The 22,841-nt window shown below is 41.6% G+C and overlaps 1 protein-coding gene across 2 annotated transcripts in view; it reads left to right on the top strand.

Annotated features, from left to right (window-relative positions):
- PTPRB (protein tyrosine phosphatase receptor type B) overlaps positions 1-22,841 on the top strand; it is a 118,319-nt gene that overhangs the window by 11,972 nt on the left and 83,506 nt on the right. Inside the window, exons 1-2 of one of the 2 annotated variants that reach the window (XM_022571540.3) lie at positions 15,012-15,242; positions 15,584-15,857. In XM_022571540.3, coding sequence (XP_022427248.2) covers positions 15,189-15,242; positions 15,584-15,857 — 328 coding nt within the window. In that variant the 5' untranslated portion in view covers positions 15,012-15,188. Of the gene's footprint in view, positions 1-15,011; positions 15,243-15,583; positions 15,858-22,841 lie in introns of those variants that run through there. The other variant, XM_022571539.3, reaches the window with a different exon arrangement.

Here is a 22,841-nt window from a genome sequence, read left to right as displayed (position 1 = left end):
AGTGCTCTGGTTTCTTTTGCATTGTGCAGAAATGAATATTGCACATGACTCCCGACTAGTGAACACATACCTCATTATTGATCACAAAACAAATAGAGCCAGGGCTTCCCTGGTGGCGCAGTGGTTGAGAGTCTGCCTGCCGATGCAGGGGACACGGGTTCGTGCCCCGGTCTGGGAAGATCCCACGTGCCGCGGAGCTGCTGGGCCCCGTGAGCCATGGCCGCTGAGCCTGCGCGTCCGGAGCCTGTGCTCCGCGGCGGGAGAGGCCACAACAGTGAGAGGCCCGCGTACTGCAAAAAAAAAAAAAAAAAATTTATATCTATTTTTTCTGTACTGATGTGTGTGTGTGTGTGTATATATATATATATATATATATATATATATATATATATATGTACTGATACATACCAGTATACATGTAGTGGTATCAGTATATATGTACTAATTTTTATCAGTATACATACAGATATACACATAGAGACAGAGACAGATACTAGTACAAAACAAAAACTGTGTCAAATAAGAAACATGCTGAATAAAAACTACAATAGAAACATATCTGCCTGAACACTAAAGCATTGTCTTTTAGCAAAAAGAATATTTCCCCATCTTTGCCCAAGTCGGACCATTGTGAAACAAAGACACAGAAAGCTCCCAGACATGGCCAGGCTCACTGCAATGAGTCAAGGACAGCCAGCCCTAGAGCTCTGTTGCCGGCATACCAGTCCCGGGGGCCGACGCAGCACCGTGTTACAGAGCCCACGTGGTCCAGCCCTAGAGCTGGGTTTGCAGCCTTGGGCTGTGGCAACTACTCTGTAGGGTTTTTTGGTTTTTGATTTTTAGTATTTTTCTAAAGTGAAGTTCACTCTAAAGTTTACATGAGCTCCCAGATGGAGCACCAGAATGACTGCAGCCAAAGATCTCATGTTCCATTTTTTTCTTGAAGCTCAGGCAAAACCTTAACTATGTCCTCGGAAGCTGAATGTATAAAAGCTATGCTCTTTCCAAAGGCAGTTTCCAAAACCACAGTTTTCCATGACTCTCATGCCTTAGGTGAGGCAACCCTGCTAGATTATCATTTGATTTAGTGGGAGCATTTACTTTATAACAGTCTGTTATAAACAGCTGTAGTTAAATACTTTGAAAAGTAAAAATGGGTCACTTGGGAGGTAAAATCCCTGTCCTTTAAAAGTAATTTTGAAAGGTACTCTACCTCAACACCTAGAAGAGTATTAGAGAGGAATAAAATTGTTCAACTTAATCGCTTGGATTTGTGTAAAGAAAATCTTTGTGTGTCAGTTATTTTCTTTATCAGCTAGCTCCTGGTTTGGGAGGATTTTGGATTGACTTACTGTAGTTGGGCCATGAGTTGGAGTGGTCTGTTATCGGTGATGATAGGAAAAATCTGAATGTGAGCTTTTGGAGGGTAGGGACTGTAATTATTCAATTTTGTAGCTCCAGCAGCTGAGCAAAATGCTTAATGCTTACTAAAGGTGTGTAGAAAGGAAAGGGAAAGAAAGGTGTAGAGTGGAATGGAGCAAAATGGAGTGGAACTGGAGAGTGAAATGGAATGGAATGGAGTGGAGTGAAATTAAGCAGAGGGGAGTGAAATGGAATGGGGAGAATGGGATGGAGTGCTAGGGTATTGAGTTGATTGAAGTGATATAGAAGTGGGTGGAATTGTTGAACACTTGGGTAACAAATGACACATCTACTGCCGATGTCCATCTACTGCCAAGGTGTGATGGTCATGCTGAGTAACCATGTTTTTTTATATTGCCTAAGTATTCGAAGTTTGTGTGTATCTAGTATTTAATATGTTTCTATTATCTAATACTGTGTGTATATATATATATATATATATATATAGTTTCATTCAGGGACTAATTATTCAGTTCCTTTTTCTCCTTTCTAGTTTCCCCCATTTCATCTCTTAATCGCCCCCCACCACCAAAAAGGAAAAAAAAAGTGTAAAAGAAAAAGGAGAAGGAAGCAATGATGACTGTCTAGTGACTTTGGAAAATGTTCATGCATCCAACAAATATTTCCTGACAACTTAACTAGTGTCAGAACAGAGTGGTTAAGAACTCGGGCTTTGAGGTCAAAGGTCTGACTGCCTCTTACTAGCTGGTGACCGAGTCTCAGTTTCCTCATCTATAAAATGAACCTCCAACTCTTAGGGCTGTAGTGAGGGCCAGGAGAGACAATGCCTGTAAAACGCTTACCGCAGTACCTGATCCTTAGTAAGCACTTAAGAAGGAATAGCTGTTATTGCTATTTTTTACTGAGACACAAAGATGAATGACAAGTTGTTGCCCTGAAGGAACTCACCATCTGCTGAGGTGTTGAGGGAGATGGAGATTACACGGGCTTGTGTGGAATACAAAAGAGAGTTTCCTGACTAGTGTGGAGGTTTTAGTAGGTGTGCAGTAGGTTAATGTCTTCTGGATGAGGGAATATCTGAACTGAGCTTCACGGAGTATAGGAGTTAAACCAATAAGAGGTGGGGGAGTGGGGAGGGAGGGATGTGTAAGGGCTGAGATGGGACAGGATGGAAAGTTAGAAGTGATTTAAACTTTCACCTAAAATTAGTATTTTTTAAGAAACTTGGGAATTTTATCACTTCAATCCAATCACACATTCCATACTTGTTTTTTGAGTACCTACTATCTGCCAGACATTGTGGGGGATGTGAAAAATAAATAATAAAGATGGCGTTACAGAAGCACATAGAATCATTGAGTATAGGATCAGCAATCTGTTAAGACTGAATAAAAGACTTAGACAGTATAAGAGCCCTGTAATAATTCTCACACATACAGATATTGAACATATATCGATGAACATTTCAAACATGTTTTGAAATGCAGTCTTCATCCAGAAACAGACACTAGTTCCTACTTGTTATTTTAATCACTGACACTATTAGATTATCTGTCATTCCTTTTGTCCCCATACATATGTAGCCACTACGTAGAATTTAGCACACTTGACCTGAAAGAGAAATCGAGAGAAGAAAGAAAAAGAACTGAAATACTAAGACCTTTTACTTGGAAAGGCAATGTCATTACTACTAACGCACATTTATGAAGTGACCAGTGTTCTCGATCCGCAAGCAAAGGGCGAGTTAGGATTGGGACATAGGATTGGGAATGGCGGGTGGGATATCACAAAACACTTTCAATGAGAAAGTGGAATGTATTTGTGTTTTCCCTTCCATCAAGAGTTCTTTTGAGTTATGAGGAAGGAAACGTGAAGAGATGCTGTACACCATTTGCAAAGAAGAGGATCTAGGGGATAAAAATAATAGCTAAAATTTGTGTGCCAGCAACTATGCTAAGCACCTTCATATACTCTGGGAGGTGGGTACTTGTATGTAGTTTTCCATCACTGCGTAACAAACTACCCCAAAACTTAGTAGTTTAAAACAATGACAGCTTATTTTTCTCACGGTTTTGTTGGTTGGGGCAGGGAGCGAGGGCGTTCCTCCGCTGGTTTCGCCTGGGCTCACCCTTGCAGTTGCATTCAGCGTCGAGCTAGAAGTTTCACAGTAGCCTCTCTTGCATGGCTAGCAGTTGATGGTGGCTGCAGGCTTGGTTCTCCACCTGGCCTCTCATCCTCCACTGGGCTATACCAGCTTCTTTACGTGATGGTTTCAGAAAGCTTTGCAAGAGAGGAAACATGGAAGCTACAAGCCTATTGAGACCTAGGCTCTGTAACTACACATTACTTCTGCCACATTCTACCAGTCAACAGAATCACAAACCGGGCCAGATTCATAAGGTGGAGAAACAGACCCCGCTTCTTGATGGGAAGAGCTGCAAAGTCACATTGAAAAGGGGCATACATATTGGGTGGGAGGAATCTGTGGTCATTAAACAATCTACCATAGTATTTATTAATTTATTATTATTTTGTAGATGCCTAGTTTAAACTTAAAGAGGCAAGGACTCACCCAAGGTCAAATGATTAAAGAATAGCAGAGCAAGGAGGAGAGTACACACACACACACACACACACACACACACCCCCTGCACATCTAGTCACCTTATTCTCTTGCACAGAGCTCTTATTAATGAAGGTAAATGCCAAAAGGACATGATTTGGAATCCAGCATCACTCATTAATGCCACTGCAAAGTTGTCCTAAGTTGACTCTCTTTGGAGCAGCATTTTCCCTACCTTTTTCCTTTTCCTTCTCTTTCGTCACATTGTCTTATGCCAGTTTGGAAGGTTGTGAACCTGAGCCAGTACATGGCTTCAAAACTCTCCTTCTCTCAACCTGGACATGAATTAAATGAATCAACATGTATCATGTGCCTACAGTACTGCCTGGAAAAATAGTGTTTAATTAACATTAGCTACTACTGTTATTATTGTTACCATCACAGTATTATGTGGCAGTGTGTGTCTTTACAAGGACAAAGTTGGTGGAACAAGAAGCTTGTCTACAGTACGAGTCAGGAAATATCTAGCTCAGTGGTTCTCAAAGTATGGACCGAGATTCAGAACTTGTTAGAAATGCAACCACTTGGACCCTACCCTAGACCAACTGAATCAGAAACTCTGGCTGTAAGGCCCAGCAATCAGTGTTTTAACAAGCCCTCTAAGTCACACAGAGGTGTACTTTTAAATTCCAGAACCACTGATCGAGATAAATCTTGCCCTTCACCCACAATATCTGTCCCATGGACTTCTAAACACCTTAGTTTCCCACCACTGACGGCACTTCTGTGCATGTGTCATGAGGGGGTGGTGACATAAAAGCTAAATAATCAAGTAGCAGAAATTAATGTATCTAATTCCAGCCTCCTGCTGTGACTTTGCGGAGTGTACAACATTGAAGGAATGGGGCCCAGGGTGGGTGAGTGGAGCCTGGGGAGATACAGAACTGCTGCTAGACTCTAGGCTTTTTGTGTTCTAGAAAAAGGGGGTTCCAGGCACATGGTTCCACCGGGAATGCACGAGACTCTGTATTGGAACATCAGCTGGATTTCAGCACCTGTGCACGCCCTCAGCCAGGCATCCCTGCGTACTACATCCACAGAGATATACTGTGTTCTTGTGCACAAGCCCAGTTGTAGATCAGGCCAGAGGTAGGTGTGAGAAGTGTACCCTGCATGTATTAGCCATTCCCTATGGGCAAGGAGAGACAGGCAGGGCTGGAGGCAGCAGGAAGTCAATCTTTTGGGGACCTGAGCATGAGATACAAAGGGAAGAGTTAAGTGTGCAGAAGTGTCCTCCAAAGGGAGGGAAGCCAGGCCTTGGAATTCTGTTTAGCATCAAAATCTGAGCAGCCTCCATTTATCATTTGAGCAGTGGACTCTCAAGAGAGGTCCAGTCTGGATCCCCTCTCAGCCATGTGACCTCGGGGAAGGCGGTTTGATAAAGCGGTAAAGAGCTAGGGCTCTCACGTCAGAGAAAGCTGGTGTAAATGCAAGTGGTGTCATCTACTAGTTACTCGTCATACTTGTTTCCTCTCTAAAATAAGGATAATTAAGGTACTGTATCTGCCTCATAAAACAGTTGTGAGGATTAAAATCTGATCGAGAAAAGTGCTTAGTGCCTTGGCTATACACGATAAGTACTCAATAATGTTCGCAAGCAATACTAACTTCCTGTTGTTGTTTCATCACCCCTACCCTGCCTGCATCACAGGGTTGTTCTAAGAACCAGACGGACCAGCGTTATTATGTGAAACTGCTTTCAAAGGAATCAAGCCTTGAACATGCCTTAAAAATGTTACTGGCTGGTTCTGATTCTACTCAACATCCCTCAATCTGGTTTGAAGGCACACCCCCTTCTTCCCTTCCCCACCCTGCCCTGGCCTGGGCCCGGGAGACGGACCACATTTCCTCAGTTCATGAATAGCCATTGTGGTGCTGGTCTGAGTTTAACGGCTCTGTGCTTCCTTCCAGTTGGCCCTCAGAGACATCACAAACCAACGTGAGTCTCCAAATAAGTGTGGTGGCAAATGCAAAACACCTCCACCTCCTCCCACCCCAGACCCCTTTATCGTGCTACTTAAACACAGGGGAGTCTCTCCACTGCCACCACCGCTCTGTGGCCAGAACTAAAGATGGGACAATATTCCCCTTCACTGAGACAAACACCTAGAAGGAGAAGTACAAAGATGTAGCAAAACAAAGCACCCCACACCATCTCCTAATGGCTCCTCAGGACCAAGGGTAGATTCTTAGATTGTCTAGAGTGAATGGGATAAAAGATAAACAGACTTTTCTGAGACTGCCCCTAGTACAGGAAGTCCATTCTAGCGGGTACGATATTGCGGGAGGGATGTGTTCCTGAAGACCCTAATTTATAATTAGCATCATTCAAGTCTAATTCTGACAAAGGGCTGCAGTCCTCTCAGACGGCCCACTAATATGGATTACTATGTGCCAACAGCATAATATGGTTTACAATTCGCTCGACCCTCTCTGGCTTTAAAATCTCAAGGATTTTTCTTTTCTTTCATTTTCTTTTAGTTATAGGGGATTTGCCTGACTCTCCATTTTGTGCACCAAAAGACTGGGTTCATATTTTGTCACAATATAAATCACATGCCCATAAAATGCAACAATAAAACAGAATATGTGCATTGAAATGGGCTCTTTAACCTGCCAGTATTTCTCTGACACATGGGTTTCCCTCAGCAGATGAGGTCAAGCCCAGATGAGGGTTGATGCAGAGAGGAGAGAACATAGCAAAGGAGGGGAAATGAGATCGAAGGAGAAACCAGGATGTACAAATTGAGATAGGAAGTCTGTGGCTCTCAGCCCTGGTCTTACATACATCAGAATCACCTGGGAAGCTTTTTGAAGGTGCAGGTTCCAAAATTCTCCCTCAGACCTACTGAATCAGAATTTACTGACACAGAACATCAGCACCAGAGTGTAAAAATCTCCCCATTGATTCTAATGTGCAATTATGTTTATGATGCATTGGAGAATAATTGAATAGCCAACCTGTTAGAAAAAAACCATTGAACACAAGAGAAGAGGAACAGTTCTGCTGGAGATGTATCTATAACTTGAATCTAATTATCAGGAAACATCAGACAAATGCAAATGGAGGAAAACACGTACCATAGAAATAACTAACCTGTATCGTTCAAAAAAGTCAGTGTCATAAAAATCATTTTTAAAGGCTGATGAATTGTTCCAGATTATGGAAGATTAAGAGACTTGACAACTAAATATAACACAGGATCCTGGGTGGGCTCCTTAACAGACAAAAAACAACAACAACAAAAAATGCTAAAGGGACATGCTTGAGTCAACTGGCGAAGTTGAAATACGGATTGTGGATTAAAGCATTGTATCAATTTTGCATTTCTTAAATTTGATATCTTTACTGAGATTACAAACTTAATTCAGAAGATATGCAGCCCACTCTGAAATGGTTTAGGTAAAAGTATCATAGAGAGAGAGAAAGAGATGATAATAAAGCAAATGTGGGGGAATGCTAAAAGAAAAAAGATGAGTGGGTCTTGGTAAGGATATGTCGTAGCACTCCATATAATTTTCACCACTTATCTGTAAGTTTGAAATTATTTCCAAACAAAAAAGTTTAAAAAATAAAAAGAGTATTTTGCTTAAGGGCTTTTATAGGGTAGAATCCAACGGATGCTCCTGAGTTAGGGGTAGACCAGTGGCTCAGACTTACAAAGACCTGTCCATCTTCTTCAAGGACCAGGAGGAGAGAGGGGGTGGATGGGGGGAGAGGAGAGCAAACACCGTGAGAAATGATGATGAATTTGCAAGAAAGAGCAGTAAATCCAAGGGTCAGAACTGGTGGATGAGCTGGATGATAAGTATGAAGATAAGATAAATAAACTCTGGAAAAGATTGCTAAGTACTTTAAATCCCTGTAATTTACCCCAGTTACATATTGGTTGCGCCCACATATTCATTCCACTCACAGAATAACAGCTTTGAAAACCAGTTATGAAATACAGTGAAAAGTCACTGAAAGGGGAAATGCTATGAATTCCAGGGGCTGTCTTTGAAGGGAAGATCCTTTTCATCCTTCCCACCCTTTGGGGGAGCTGGCAACAGAATCCTACCATTGCTAAATCCAGATGAGATCACCACTAGGGTAATTTTTATTTGGAAAGTACACAGGAGGTACCTGTTTTTTCATCAAAGCTCTTCTGATCTGGATCTCTAATAGATCTGGGCCAATGAACACACACTACCAGTGTAGCTTTACCAGGTGCTTGCCCTTCATCTGTGCGTCTGTGAACATTTGTTGTTTGCTCCTCTTTGTGCAAGGCTGTACTTCCAGCCCAGGACAGCAAAGCTGTGGAAAGGATACCGCAGTAGATGCTTTGCTAAGAGTTTTGACCTTGGTGGCCTGAATCCAATGACCTCTGGATTATTCTAGAAGGATTTGGTCTTCCATGGGGTCAGAGGCTGCTTGGGCACTAGCCTATCCTAAGGCTTAGGTGCTAGGTATTATTGGATTCTGTGATGCTAAGGGTTACAGGTCTGCATTGGAGCAACTGAAGAATACAATTGCTTTTAAGATTCCCCAGTACTTAGCCATGTCCTTGTTTAGTGGTGAGCTGTGAATATTTACTGTCAATAGATGAACAGACATTGAGTCTCCACGACCTGGACATGTGGGAGAGATAACAAAGAGCCATGACTCCTTCCATCAAGAGGTTTCTAATCTAGCTGATGGTTTTATCATTATATTTTTGAAAAACATGGTAAGATCCTTTGATCTTCCACTTTGAGCACACTCAGCCTCAACCTTCAGGGGAGTCTGAGATGCGCTGTGTGGACAAGGTGGGCAGAATGCTGGCCCAGCATGCCTCCATCTTTTAATTTTTTTAATGAAAAGTGAAAAATCCAGATATTTTTCCCCTTTAAAATCTCCTGTTTTTCTCAACATTACCTGCTTATTCCATTTGTTAAAAACTATATTAAGATTCACACTGTAAAAGCCAGAAAAGGCGCATGTGCTGGTCAAATAGGGAGCCCTCTGTTTGCGAGCTCCAGTGAATTCATGGGAAATGATGTTCTAACGACATGATACACAGAAAAAAAGAAGACAGAATCTTTACCCTCCAATCATCACTGTCTAAAGGAGATGAGATGTGTGATCATTTCTTTTGTTTTTATTCTCCTTTCCCTTAAAGCCAATGTTAGCCATGTTTTGTTTATTTACTATCCTAGGGCTTGGATAGTCACGAGAAGCATGACCTTGCTCCTGAAACCAGAATGCAGAGCAGTCACGCCCATACAGGCAGCCCCACTGGCCGCATTAACGCCTTGATTCCGTTCGTGTGTGGGCCGAATCATTTCCGAGGGTGGGGTAGTAGCACCGGAAAAGTGGGAATGAAGATGCAGCAGAAGTGCTTGAGGTTGAAAAAGTGATTCGTTTACAGTCACATCTGGTTTTAAGTCATTCGTCTGTGTACAGTTACAAAGCTCTGACAAGAGCTATGCAAAGTTCATTTCCTCCAGATTTAAAGAGAAAAAAAAAAAAAAGTGGGGGAAGGGAAGAGGGTAAAAAATCGATGTAGAAAAAAAAATACCAAGAAACCTTAGAGATGTGTCTGGGAGAGATGGTGGAGCTGCTGTTAGAGACACATCCAGCACTCCCACCCCTCCCTTCCAGGATTTAAAAAAATCTTGGCACTGCCGACAGTCAGAGCAGCCGGTAAATGTCTTCTGTGCTGATCTCTTGAGGAATTTCTCTTGAGTATGGGATTGACAGCAATGGTAATTTATCATTATTTGGATGTTCTCAGAAAGACATTCTTGTCCGTGGACTTTGTCATTCTCTCTAGCATTGCTGGGTGCTCAGAATCCATGATTTATTGTTATTCATCTACTATTATTAGTACTAATAATCATACTCTCTAACATACTATCATCCTTTAGCCAGGGAGGTGCTATAAATGTAACATGCACCTTCTCATTTTATCCGCCCCCTCATTAAACCACCCCCAAATGCCTGTATGATTTCCATTTTCCAGGAGAGCTATGACCTAGGAAGGTTACAACCTAGGAAGCTAGAAAGATTCCTTGAAATATAAATATCCCAAAACAGTATCTCTAAACACAAAAGTCACAGTCCTTTTTTAAAAATTGCTTATCAAAATTATCTTACCTTAAATTTTAATAAATCTCTTTTTAAATGCATGACACCGGCTGCAGGTTAAAAATCGTATTCACTTTTGCTGTAATGTACTATTGAAACAGTTTCAGATTGAAACAGAGAAAAGGATTTTGCCATCTTGTAATTGTTTTTAACTGACACATTCCCTAATTGCTAGGCTCTCTTCTTTTTAAAAATATCTGGGGGTTGAGCTTCCCTGGTGGCACAGTGGTTGAGAGTCCGCCTGCCGATGCAGGGGACACGGGTTCGTGCCCAGGTCTGGGAAGATCCCACATGCCGCGGAGCGGCTGGGCCCGTGAGCCATGGCCGCTGAGCCTGCGCGTCCGGAACCTGTGCTCCGCAACGGGAGAGGCCACAACAGTGAGAGGCCTGCATACCGCAAAAAAAAAAAAGAAAAAAAAATGACAACTGGATCAGAGTTTAGAGTAGGGGATTGACAATCTAAGGCTTTTGTTTGGAATTTGGATAGCTCTTTTTCACCAACTAGAGCAGGAAGGCTTGTTAAATACACACACACACACACACACACACATACATACACGGGCACACACAGAGATTATTTGGCTCCACCAGAACATTTCAAATTCCTCAGGTTGTAGTAGGACCCTTAGATTTTATGTTTCTAGCAAGTTCTCAGATGATGCTGATACTAGCTTTTGAGAACCACTGTCCTAAAGGTTACTACTTCCTTCCCCTTTCTCCTTCTCCTCCCTTCATCTTCCCTCCCATTCATCTTTTCCCACCTCTTCCTCTTCAAAATCAATCTTCTCTTCTTCCTCTCTTTTATTCCTTTGCCCTTCCCTCTTTTATTCCTCTGCTCCATCCCTCCCTCCCTTTCAAGATGATATTTGAGGCATCCAGCAGGAACATGTCTAGAAGGACTTGCTTACAGTGTTTATTCAGATAATAATATTTATTGAGCAGCTACAAAGATTCACTCATTCATTCATTCATTCATCTACTCACTCAACAAATGTTTGTTGAAACTCCACTGTATGCCAAACTCTGTGCAAGAAGAGCAAGACAGACAAAGACTCTGCCCTAAAGGAATTCTCCATATGGCTAGGGAAGGCAGACTGTATACAAACATATAAATAACTGGATTATTACCAAGTGTCACTAATGTTCAGAATTAAATAAATGGGTTGCTGAGATGAAGATTGATAACAGCACACTTTTCCCCTGTGAGGTCAGAAAGGGCCTGGCCCCATAGGGATGTGTTTAAGCTGAGACCTAAAGATTGGGAGAAAGACAGATAAGCAGACGTCCTGGGCAGGAGTGGTCCAAGAAAAGGAAATGGCAGGCACAAAGGCCCTGGGGCAGGAAAGAGTCAGCTTCTTGGGGGTGTCTCCAAAACCTAAACCAGGGCCTGGCACACGGTAGGTGCTCAGTCAATATTTGCTGAATGAATGAGTAAATGAATTATTAGACCCAGGCCACTGGAGCATAGGAGGCAAGCAGGAGAGAGGCATGGAGTAAGCAGGGGCCGGGTCATGAAAGGCCTTTTAGGTCATGAGTGAGGATTTTGAATTAACCAATCAACTTTACCAATCCACTCTCCCTTCATCCCCCAACCTTCTCTGCACCCAGCTCAAACCCTGATGTAAAGTAACAGTTCTCAAAGTGTGACCCTGGGGCCCCTGATGATCGGTTGTATCACTCAACATGTATGTTCATGACATGAGACGAGCCACGCTTTCATCCATGAAATCATAATTAATGAATATATAAATTAGAACAATTATTCATTAATTGTTATGACTATTTGTTTAAAAGGCAGCTGTTTAACCAACGGTTTAACATTAGGGACTCATGTCTAACCAAAAGCAGTCCCACCCTTCCCCTGCAGTCTGGGAAAGGTTTCCTAGTGGCAAAGAGAAGAGGTTGTCCCCTGAAAAGTTACAGAGAGGCTGATTCCAAATTCCTGGAATGCAGTAACTTCTAAAGCAAATGTAGTGTCATTACACAGGATAAATAGGTTCAAAAGAAGTTGAGGAATTCCAAACAAAGATGAGAACAAAGAATAAAATGAATCATCTTATTTGTACTTTGTACAGTAGTTTCAAATAAACTCCTCTAGGAAGAGATGTTATCTGGCAGCTTTTCCCAGTCTCTTACTGCCTTGAGTCTATTACACATCTCTCTAATTTTTCATATTAATATAAGTGTTTTTAAAAGGTAAATCAGCTTTTAAAATGTAATCGGTAAAAACCTGAGTTTAAACTTTCTCTCCTTGTTTCATAGTATGTTCATTCCTATAGGTTATTTAGGACCCACTAATTAATTGGGAGCTTTGCTGTGAGCCTTAAGATTCTCCAAAAGAAGAACCAGCAGTTATATACCTTTGCGAAAGAAATATCTCTGACTCCCAGTCCTTTCCTTCACAGATTGCTATAATTCTTCATATACATTGGTATCAAAATAGATGAAAGGCACAAGACCCTAAATGTATATGTCTCTCTGATAGATCAAAAATTAAATAATTGTATTTGAAGAAATTGCTCCTTCTTTTTCTAATTCCTATTCCCAGGGTTATTATTAGCAGGTCACTGTTAATAACAGAATTTGGAAGCATCTGAAGAGTGTTATGAGGATATTTTGTTATTGCCTTGTTTGATTAGTCCTCTCCACATTTTGCCTTTTTGTTGCAGTTGCCTCTACTATAAGGCAGTATACTGCATTATAGTCAGACAGTGTATTGGATATCAAATACTATTTTAAAATTAACTGTCAAGGTATAGTAGGTTGGTAACATGTAATGTTTTTAAAAAAATATGTGAGAAACCTTGGAGAACTTGAAAAAGACAGGATTTATCGAAGATTTCTGCAAAGGACAGAGGGATATTTAGTGAATTTGGGAAGGAATGTTTCAAATCTGAGGGGCTATCTATGAGAAAAATGTAAAAACCTCTTTGGTTTTTGACAAAGAGAAGGATGGGCAGCAGAAGTTAGGTAAGTGGGACCTATGTGATGGATGAATTTGAAAGAGAGCAAACTGTGTGATTTGGATGCAACCTATCACTAGGCAAATTGACAATTGGATAGCACATTAAAGTTTGCAAAGGTGCTTTAACATATGTGATCTTATTCTTCATAACAGCTCTGGGAAGTATTTAGAGTAGATATTATTCCAGTTTTACAGACGAGGAAATCACATTGTCTTCTGAATATAGCCAGAAAAGAAAACGGTAATGTTAAAAAGGAATAAAGCTGAAAAAGACCCCTGTAAAGGCTGGAGGCAGCCTGTAGGATTGCAGTCTCTAAGGGGGAGAGAAGAGGAGTATCTCTGATGATGCCGGAAGGAATGCCAGGCTGTGAAAAGTCATTGAACTTGGGGGCAAGATATGGAGGGCAAAAGTTCTTTGGTAAGACAAGTGACCTGGGCAGAGAAATAAGAAAGATTCCATTTTCCCAGAAATACACACGTGTTTTAGGTTTGAACTTCTTTGAGTGTCTGCTAACTTGAAAAAGAAATTTAAGATCTCTAGTCTGGCTGCAGATTAAAAGCCCATAGAATCTTCGAAGGAGTAGAAACTTCATCTTTTCATTAAAAAAATTTTTTTAAACACAAGTTTTCTAAAAGAATTGAAATAATTTTCACTTTTTCATTTTTTTCCGCTTTTCCTCCACGTAGGTACCTTTAATATAGCAGTCAATAATATAGCTTTATGTATAATCTATTTGAAAAAGGAAAGAATATGCCATCCTTCCCATTGATGTAGCTCAAATATTCTGTTTTGAAAAATCTCTCTTCCGGCAGTTGTCAGGGATGACACCCAAAGAAAAGCAGTCAAACATTATTAAGGTTATTGCAATATTTTCCTACTATCACCTGTGACCAATTAAACATTTTTGTTCTTCGGTTATCAGGAACTCTTTTAAAATCCATTTTCAGATACATGATCACTCAGGTACTGAGGCAGTTGCTAAAAGTTAGCATAAAGTTAGTGCTAAAAACTAAGTGAATTTCACTTTCTTGTAGTATGTGGGAAGCTGAGCCGTCAAGCGTATTTTCCACAAACGAGACCTCGTATTGCTTTCTTATATTGCTTGGACAATTATGGATGAAATGACTTTAACTACTGGATGGTCAGTGATGAAACTGCTTTGCTTGTGGGCTGGACGATTGGTGGTGATTATACTTGTTCTTGGTTAGCACCATGTGCATAAGATTTAGGGAGGGCACAGACCTCTACACAAGAGAAAGGGGAAAGTGAATGGCAGGAAAAAATGAAGGTCAAGTTGACAATGGACACCATCCTTTCGGGGTCTTTTTCTCTTGATGGTGTCAGGGGGATACACGTTGGGACAAATGAGTGCTTTGAGGTGAGAAGGGCAAAAGCACTCTAATAAAAGGCTTCAGGAAAGAGTGAGGCGACCTAGAGAAATCTGCTGTGGTCAAGTTTAATCCTGGGAAAAGAGGCCCTGGAGAAAGCAGATGAGGAAGATAGGGAGCGGCAGGCGCAGGGTGTGGAGGGAGGGAGGGGGCGGGGTGCGGAGATGGAAAGTGAGAGGGCGCAAGTCTTATTGCGGCTGAGACGGTGGTGTTGAGGACCACGGACTGGGAAAAAGTGAAAGTCGGGCGGGGCGGCGGAGAAGGAGGCAGAGCTCCGCAGACCCGGCCGGGACCCCCGGCGGGAGAGGCGGGGGCATCTTGGCCCGCCTCGGGCTCCCTTGGCAGCCTCAGGCGTTGGCTCCTCGGGGCTCCCTCCCTCGCCGGCGCATTGTTCCTTTGCCGGGAGACGAGGAAATTGCCTTTTGATTGCGGAAGTCCGCGGCCGGGGCTCGGGGCGAGGCAGCGCGGGTCAGAATGGCAGCGTGGGAAGGGCGGCGCGCTGCCGGCCCCCGCCGCCTCTCCCGTCCGCAGCCGGCCCGGGGCGGCAGCAACATCAGCGGCGGCGGCGGCGGCCCCCGCGCGTCGTCAGCCCGGAGGCCAGCGCTCTGCGCCCGCGGGGCGCGCTGAGCGCGCGCAACAAGTGGTCCCCGCTCCGCAGGCCGTCGGGGCCGCCCCGCGTCCCAGCCTAGCGGTCGAGTCAGGGGGAACCGCTGAGCGCCATGCGGAGCCATGGAGCCGGGCTGGCCCTGTGGACCGCGCTGAGCCTGCTGCAGGTGAGGGGCCCGAGAACAGGTCCCAGCGGGCGGAATTTCTTCCTCTCCCTGGGGAAGAATGAGCCATATTCTTCTGAGCCCCCAGCCAGACTGACAGCTCGTGCCACTGTCAAAGGCAACAAGCCACCTTCTCTTTCCAGCTGCTCCGGAGAAAAAGCAGCTAGGGAGAAGGTGGCCACCCTCCTGGGCTGCGGGCCTCTTCCCTGGCCGGGGGGCCAAAGGATGGATGGGCTCAGGCTGGGGGCCAGGGGTGAGTGGAGCAGTTTGGGCAGCTTGCTACTGACTCGTCTCTGGGCATGTCTTGACAGCGGGCTTCAGCTGTTGTTCTGCTTCCTTTTCAGACTGGACTGGGGGAGCCAGTGAGATGCAACTTCACCCTGACAGAGTCCAGGGTCTCCAGCCGGTCCGTGTCTCTCCAGTGGAGAACTTTGGCGTCACCCTGTAACTTTAGCCTCATCTGCAGCAGTGACACGTCGGGGGTCGCGTGCTGCCACCCCGTGCGGATAGACAACACCACCTATGGATGTAACCCCAAGGATTTACAAGCGGGAACCATCTATAATTTCAGTATTATGTCTCTGGATGGAGAAGAGAAAACTGTGGTCTTGCAAACAGGTAAAAAGTGACAGGTGCGGTTGGACGGCCAGGCCACTTCCGGCTGAGCCCTGCCTTTTCAAGCTGATGTTTCACTTGAGTTCCAGGCATACAAAATAATAATAATAATAAAGGTAAAAACACCTGTGAAGATAACTATTGACAAAGATTTCTAGTCTCCTCAGATCTGGCCAGAAGCAGCTTGGTTGACTTTCAGAGACTTCCTTAGTGCTGAAAACAGCGGACTAGCCACTTAAACGGGGAGAGCAGCAAAGAGAAACTGTGGGCTGTGGAGGGAATTTGTTAAAGTGATGTGGTTTGAGCTTCCATCGCATTAAATTGTCAAGCCTTGGAATAACTTTAAGTAAATGTTTTTAGAATAAATAATGGAAGTGCAATGATTAGGGATATGACTTTCCTCAACTTAGTTTTATTTTTGGAACCAGGACATAAAATCATCAGGAATAGAGTCACTCTTAGGGGGAAATTAGAAAGTCCCTTGAGATGAGGGTATGAAAGTTATTTTTTATCACTTGTGTAACTAAAACCACGCCAATATCACAGATCATCTTTTGGTTACTCTGCACCTTAAGTCAATCATTTTCTGTTCACTTTTGGTAAACCTTTCCATGCGTATGTGGTAAGAGTTTGTCTTTCCTGCCTCAGTTTTCTTATCTGTAAAATGAGAGTGTTAGACTTGGTCATTCAGGTCCAGGTTCCAACCAAGTGCCTACTTAGGTAGGGGCTGCAATGCATGTCACCTCATTAATCCCCAGAGCCACCCTCAGATGTGCTCGGAATTCTCTAATGACTTCGATGTTTTATGACTTCGTTAGTCTTCCTTTTAACGTATTTGTTGCAATAGAGAAGCCTTACTTTCATGGAGAAAGTCAAATTTAACTGAAAAATTCCAGAAGTTAAATTTAGAAATGTGTCGTCCTTGCTATTCTTTCACATTCAACCTGAACAAAGATCACTTCTTTATAGTTCTTTGAAGAGGTGAGAGAACAGTTCGTTATCAGGGCAGTTACAGTAAGGTCAGGAAATGTGACTAGGTCCTGGTAATAAGTCAATGAATTGTTCTCTTACTAATTAAGAATGCCCAATTACATCACTTGACTTACTTCAGAGGAATGTTAGATAATTTCTGAGATTTGCAGGAACTTGAATTGAAAAGAGACACCACTTGTTAAGAATGTGGTTGTGTTTTTACAGGGAATCAAAGAGAGACCGAAATCAACCACATAATTAGAACATTTTTCAGGAGTTTAAGTGGCTGGGTGTTTAGTTATAACGTTCTTGGTTTCTTGGTATGTGAAGATGTGAACACTCAGATTGCTAATAATGTGAAATTTATGACATAGAACTTTCAGATGTGTTCTTTACATTTGATAAGGTGTCTGTATTGAATGGGGCAGAATGATGTTTAAAAACAGGTGAGCCATCAGAAGCTTCTGGGAGAAAAGATGAAGACATTAAGCCAGAATATACTGATTTAACCCAGAGGTTTTACTTTTTTGGAAAAAACATTGATGAAAAAGGACTCACTGTGGGTGTTACTAGTTAGAATATGTTTTGAGTTTAATTATGCATGTAGGTGTTTTAAGTCCAGAGACATTTGTGAAATGTAAGAAATGTTTGCATTTTATTGACTATGTTTAATTTAAAAAAGACTTAGTCAGCATGCCCAATTGTTAGTGTTCAGTGTCTTATCATTTTTCTTAAGGAGTTACTTTTTACAGTACCACAAATATACTTTTCATCACAAATTTTATGAGCTCCATGCCAAATGTGAAGAATGAAATTTGACCAAAAGTGATGTTTGTATAATAATTTTTTCATACTTATTTGTGTGATGGTATAACCCTACTTGGGTTTCTCTCTCTCTCTCTCTCTGTCTATATATATATTTTATTTATTTATTTATTTTTGGCGGTACGTGGGCCTCTCACTGTTGCGGCCTTTCCCGTTTCGGAGCACAGGCTCCAGACGCGCAGGCTCAGCGGCCATGGCTTATGGGCCTGGCCGCTCCGCGGCATGTGGGATCTTCCCGGACCGGGGCACGAACCCCTGTCCTCTGCATCGGCAGGCGGACTCTCAACCACTGCGCCACCAGGGAAGCCCTCTCTATATTTTTTAAATAATTTTATTTAAATAAACTTTTTTAAGTTAAGTTTTTTTTTTTAATGTTTCAGGGAGAATATTTTTGGTTGGTTGTTATTTATTTTTTGTCAGTACTTTTTTTTTCTTTTGCTTTCTATATTTTAAGGATATATGTGAGTTTTCTTTTAAGTTAAGAGAAAGTACTAGTATTCCTCTATATTAACTGCTAAGCTACAAAGATGAGTGTCACAAATCATATTTTACTGTTATTAAAGCAGGATCAACTAGTAACATAATATTAAGTCTGAGATATAACTTCAAACAAAAAAAGTCATTCAAATATGTTGTGCTTTTCTTATTCCATTATGCCTATCTTATCAGTATAGAGTAAAATAGAGTGAGAGCAAGGCATGATTTGGCTGGAGATACCACAGTTGCTTAGATTATCTCTGTAATCATTCTGTATCGTTCCAAGTGTGATTTGTCTGGTTGTTTACCCTGGTAAATTATCTAAAATAACATAATGTAGACATGACCTTAAAGATCAAAAATTTCAACTAAATCAGAACTATTTCAGCACCAATCAGTTTTCACTCCAGATTTAAAATCAGAATTGAAAAACCTGTGTGGATTCAAGTTCAGTCCAGCAAACATTTATCAGGCGGGAGCACTGCAGGGAGCTACGCCAGGCAGTGATTGGTGAGCTTATAAAGATGACAAACAAAGCATGGTCTCTGCCCTTGTAGTCTTGTACAGAGGTGACAGAAGGTCAGGATGAAAGTGGTGACAGAGCTTTACCACTTCTTTCTTGGGTGAAGACCTTGCCCTGCCTCTCTCTGGTGTGTTTGGTCATAAATGGTCAACAACTGTAATAAATTGAAAGCCAAATTATTTAGTTGTGAATTCATCAGAAATAGATTATGAAGGTAACAGATATTGAAGACCTCAACACTTTTGTTAAACACTGTGTCCTCAGAGTCTAGAGCAGAGGCTGCAAAGTGGCCCCTGGGGGTGTCTGGGTGTCTAAATAATAGATGTGCTTTGTTTGGCTCACATAATGTTTGTGAAAAATTCAGATTATTTCACCAGCATTGAGCAGAAAATTCACATAAATACCAGATGTATGGATTCTCTTAAAATACTGGAAGATCTGGCAAAACTTGGCCAGGCTGCCTAGAACTCTCTAGAGCTGAGTTGTGGTTTCTCTCTTTTCAGATACCAATTCACTGGAATCCCCCTGGACCACTTCATTTATTTCCTTACCTGAATGTATCCTAAGGACATTTGAGTTTGTTTAAATGAAACTGTAGAGTTCTCATTTAGAAATTTGGGGGGATTTTTATCTTCCCACCAGTAAGAAGTAGTTTTTCAGTACCTAAAATGGCATCTAACCCATGGTAGGTGTTCAATAAATATTAACTGGATGGGTAGATGGATGAATGAATGGGGAGATGAATGGGTGGATCTATGGATGAATAGGTAGATGATAACAGACAAATATTAATAAATAAAACAAGTATTTTAGTGGGAGAGTGTACTTAAAAATATGATCTATTCTCCTTGGGTTATGGGTAAGTTATGGAGCCCAGGGAAGAAGTCTAGTCATAGAGAACTTTACCTACAGGAAGAATACCTTAGTGGCATATGACTTCTTAGTCAGTTTCAGGTACTTATTAATCAGCCTAGAGCAAAAGGCAAAAAAAAAAATTTAGCTCTTTATACATGGCTCCTTCCTCTGTCTTTAATTTTAAAAAATTTTAAGAGCTTTAATTACCAAATCACCATATCAGCTATTATTTCCACCTCAAAATGTTGCTTCTTGTATTAGTTTACCAGGGCTTCTGTAACAGAACACCACAGATAGGGTGGCTTAAACAGCAAATTTATTTTCTCACAGTTCTGGAGGCTAGAAGTCCCAGATCAAGTTGTCAGCAGGTTTCTTCTGAGGCTTCTCTGATTGGCTTGCAGATGACCACCTCACTATGTCCTCACATGGTCGTCCATCTGTGTTGTCTGTGTCTAATCTTCTTAGGACACCGGTCATATTGGATTGGGGCCCACCCCAAAGATCCCATTTTAACTCAGTTACCTCTTTAGAGGTCTTATCTCCAAATACAGTCACAGTTTGAAGTATTGGTGGTTAAGGCTTCAACATATGAATTTTAGAGGGATGCAATTCAGTCCATAACACTTACATGGCTTTAAACACAGGCCATTATTTCTCAATAATGTCTGTAAGCTACTGGCATTAAACTCTCTTGCAGAATTTGTTATAAAAGCATGTTCTTGGCTTCTACCTCATATATAATGAATTTAGAAAGAGTGGAGCCTAGGGTATCTGATTTTAAACAAATATCAAAGTGAATCAATGCACACTGAAGTTTAAGAGCTGTTGACATTGTTTTTCTATTATTCATTGGCATTAAGATTTTAGTACCATTCCTTTTTATGCCTGGTTAAATCTGTAATGCCTAGGAATATTTGTTGTCTTTCCCAGGAAGAAAATAATATTTTCTAATATTTGTCTTGTGCTTTTATAGTATGTAAAATACTTTCACCTACCTTGTTTAGTAGGTAAGAGTATAAAATATATATTATACTGACCATATATTGTTTAATTATAGCCACATGGCAATCCTGTGGAGGGAGTATCATGAAGGCACAGGTGGTTAAGTGTTACGTTCTGAAAGCAGCCGCCTCCATCACTTACTAACCAAGTTGCCTTGAGCAAGTTCCTCACCTCTTTTAATCTATAAAATAGGGACAATAATAAAGAGAATGCTCACTTCCTAGGGTCGTTTTGAGGTTTTAATTGATTCATACATAAATTCCAGAACAGTTTTTGTCACATACTAAGTGTGTAGTAAGTTTCCTATTATTACTTTCAGATTGGAGATGAGATTGACATTCATAAGAATTAACTAATCACAAATCCATAGAGCTAATATATGGTAGACCTAGACCTTGAACCCAGATTTACTGGCCCCAACTCCAATTCCTTCCACTACTCTGTAGAATGGACACAATTTTTAAGTTGGTTTTTGTCCTTTCAGATTACATATGATAGTTTGTTGTTACTTTTCAATTCAACTTTTAAAGAGAAAAAAATATATTATGAAATACTTTAAATCTATAGTTACTTAGCCTACACAAGGGTAGAATAATGATTAAATATGTGTTAGTGTGATGAAATAATATTGATTTTGATTGTGTTCAACTTCTGGTGATGGAGTTCAGTATTTAGGAATCAGCCATTTGCAGTATAGTTATTTCAGGAATTCTAAGATCAAGCTGAGCTCTGTATAGGGAATCAACCAACCTAGTTCTCTGCACTTGACTTTTTGTGTGTTTGGAAGCTTCTTCCATTTGTCTGACTTCTGTAGGTGGGCCTGGCATTCTACAGATTAGCAAGAAATAAAATCTAATTTGTCCAGACAGAATGGAAGAAAATTTGTTTCACCTTCCATTCCCGGACACCAATTCCCTGGAATCCCCCTGGGGGATAAAGGATAATACTGACGACTTTCTGACCTTGTAGGAGAGGTCAAACCCATTCTAAATGTATGAATGTGTATAAACAAAGATGAATCTATGCAACTAAAATTAACATGGTAGGTATACATACAGATTTCCAGGGATTTGGGGTTTTGATTTTGTTTTTCTTCCTCTAGATGGAAAAGTTCAAATACATAAAAAGTAAACAGAATAGTATAAGGGACGAGCATGTACTCATCACCTACCTTCAACAGTTACCAACTGACAGACAATCATGTTTCATCTATATCCTCACTCACTCCCCCACCCAGTATCATTTTGACACAGTCCAAGTCATCATTTAATTTCATTTATAAATATTTCAGTATGCATTTCTGAATGATAAGCATTATTTTTAACATAACGACAATATCCGTATCGTACCTAACATTGACAGTAATTCCTTGGTATCTAGATGTCCAGGTTCGGCAGCACACATCAAGCGACAGCTCATGAATTTCTACATGAGAGCGGCTTCTAGGCAACAGTCTGGAAGAGGAGGCCAAAGGATTTCCCTTTGTACTGCATTTATGTAGCATTTAAATAATATTGAGAAAACCTCAGTTGGTTCTTGTTTGTTTGTTTGTTTGGCTGCGCTACGTGACTTGCAGGATCTTAGTTCCTGGACCAGGGATCGAACCCGGGGCCCCATAAGTGAGAACTCCAAGTCCTAACTACTGGACCAACCAGGGAATTCCCAAGAAAACCTCTATTGTTAATATCAAAGAGAGGAGGAGTAGCGCTGCTGAAGGATGACGGCATGAGGGTGTTAAAGTCTCTGTCAGCTGTCATTGTCCCCTCCGTTGCTGACGTGGTTCTCTAATACTCGACAGAAGTGAGCTTTTCAGTGCTTTTGCTTAAACTGCTCTCTCATTCTGCAGTGGCCTCTCTTCTCTCTGATTTCTGCGTCCTACTTGACCTTCCAACTTGCTCAAGTTCATTTCAAGCCCACCTCTGAGACCTTCCCCTTGGATATCATTCTCCTTTTGCATATTCAGCATTGGTGCTGACCTGTGTTACCCTTAACAGCAAGAACAGCTGCAATACTCACACCAGCTATTTACTGAGGCCCCACCATGCGCCAGGGCTGCACTTAACACTTTGGCTCCAGTACCTCTTAACACTTACAACTCTGTAAAGTAAGTATTGTTAGTCCCATTTTACAGATGAGGAAACTTAGCCTCGGGGAGGTTAAGCAATTTGCCTAAAGTCACTGTTTGAAGTGATAGTGTTGAGATTTGAACCAGGTTTAGTCTGACATCAAAGTCAGCCTCTCTGATAAGTTACCTTTGTGTTTACCTTTTTCACATATGTCTTAAATTGCCCGAGTAAACTGTAGACTCTCAGAAGCCAAGTATGATGACCCAT

Source organism: Delphinapterus leucas, chromosome 11, assembly GCF_059928025.1.
Source record: "Delphinapterus leucas isolate spDelLeu-1000000601 "Yukka" chromosome 11, BTC_Dleu_Yukka2, whole genome shotgun sequence".
Lineage (NCBI taxonomy): Eukaryota > Metazoa > Chordata > Mammalia > Artiodactyla > Monodontidae > Delphinapterus > Delphinapterus leucas.
This window is presented reverse-complemented; position numbering and strand designations above follow the sequence as displayed.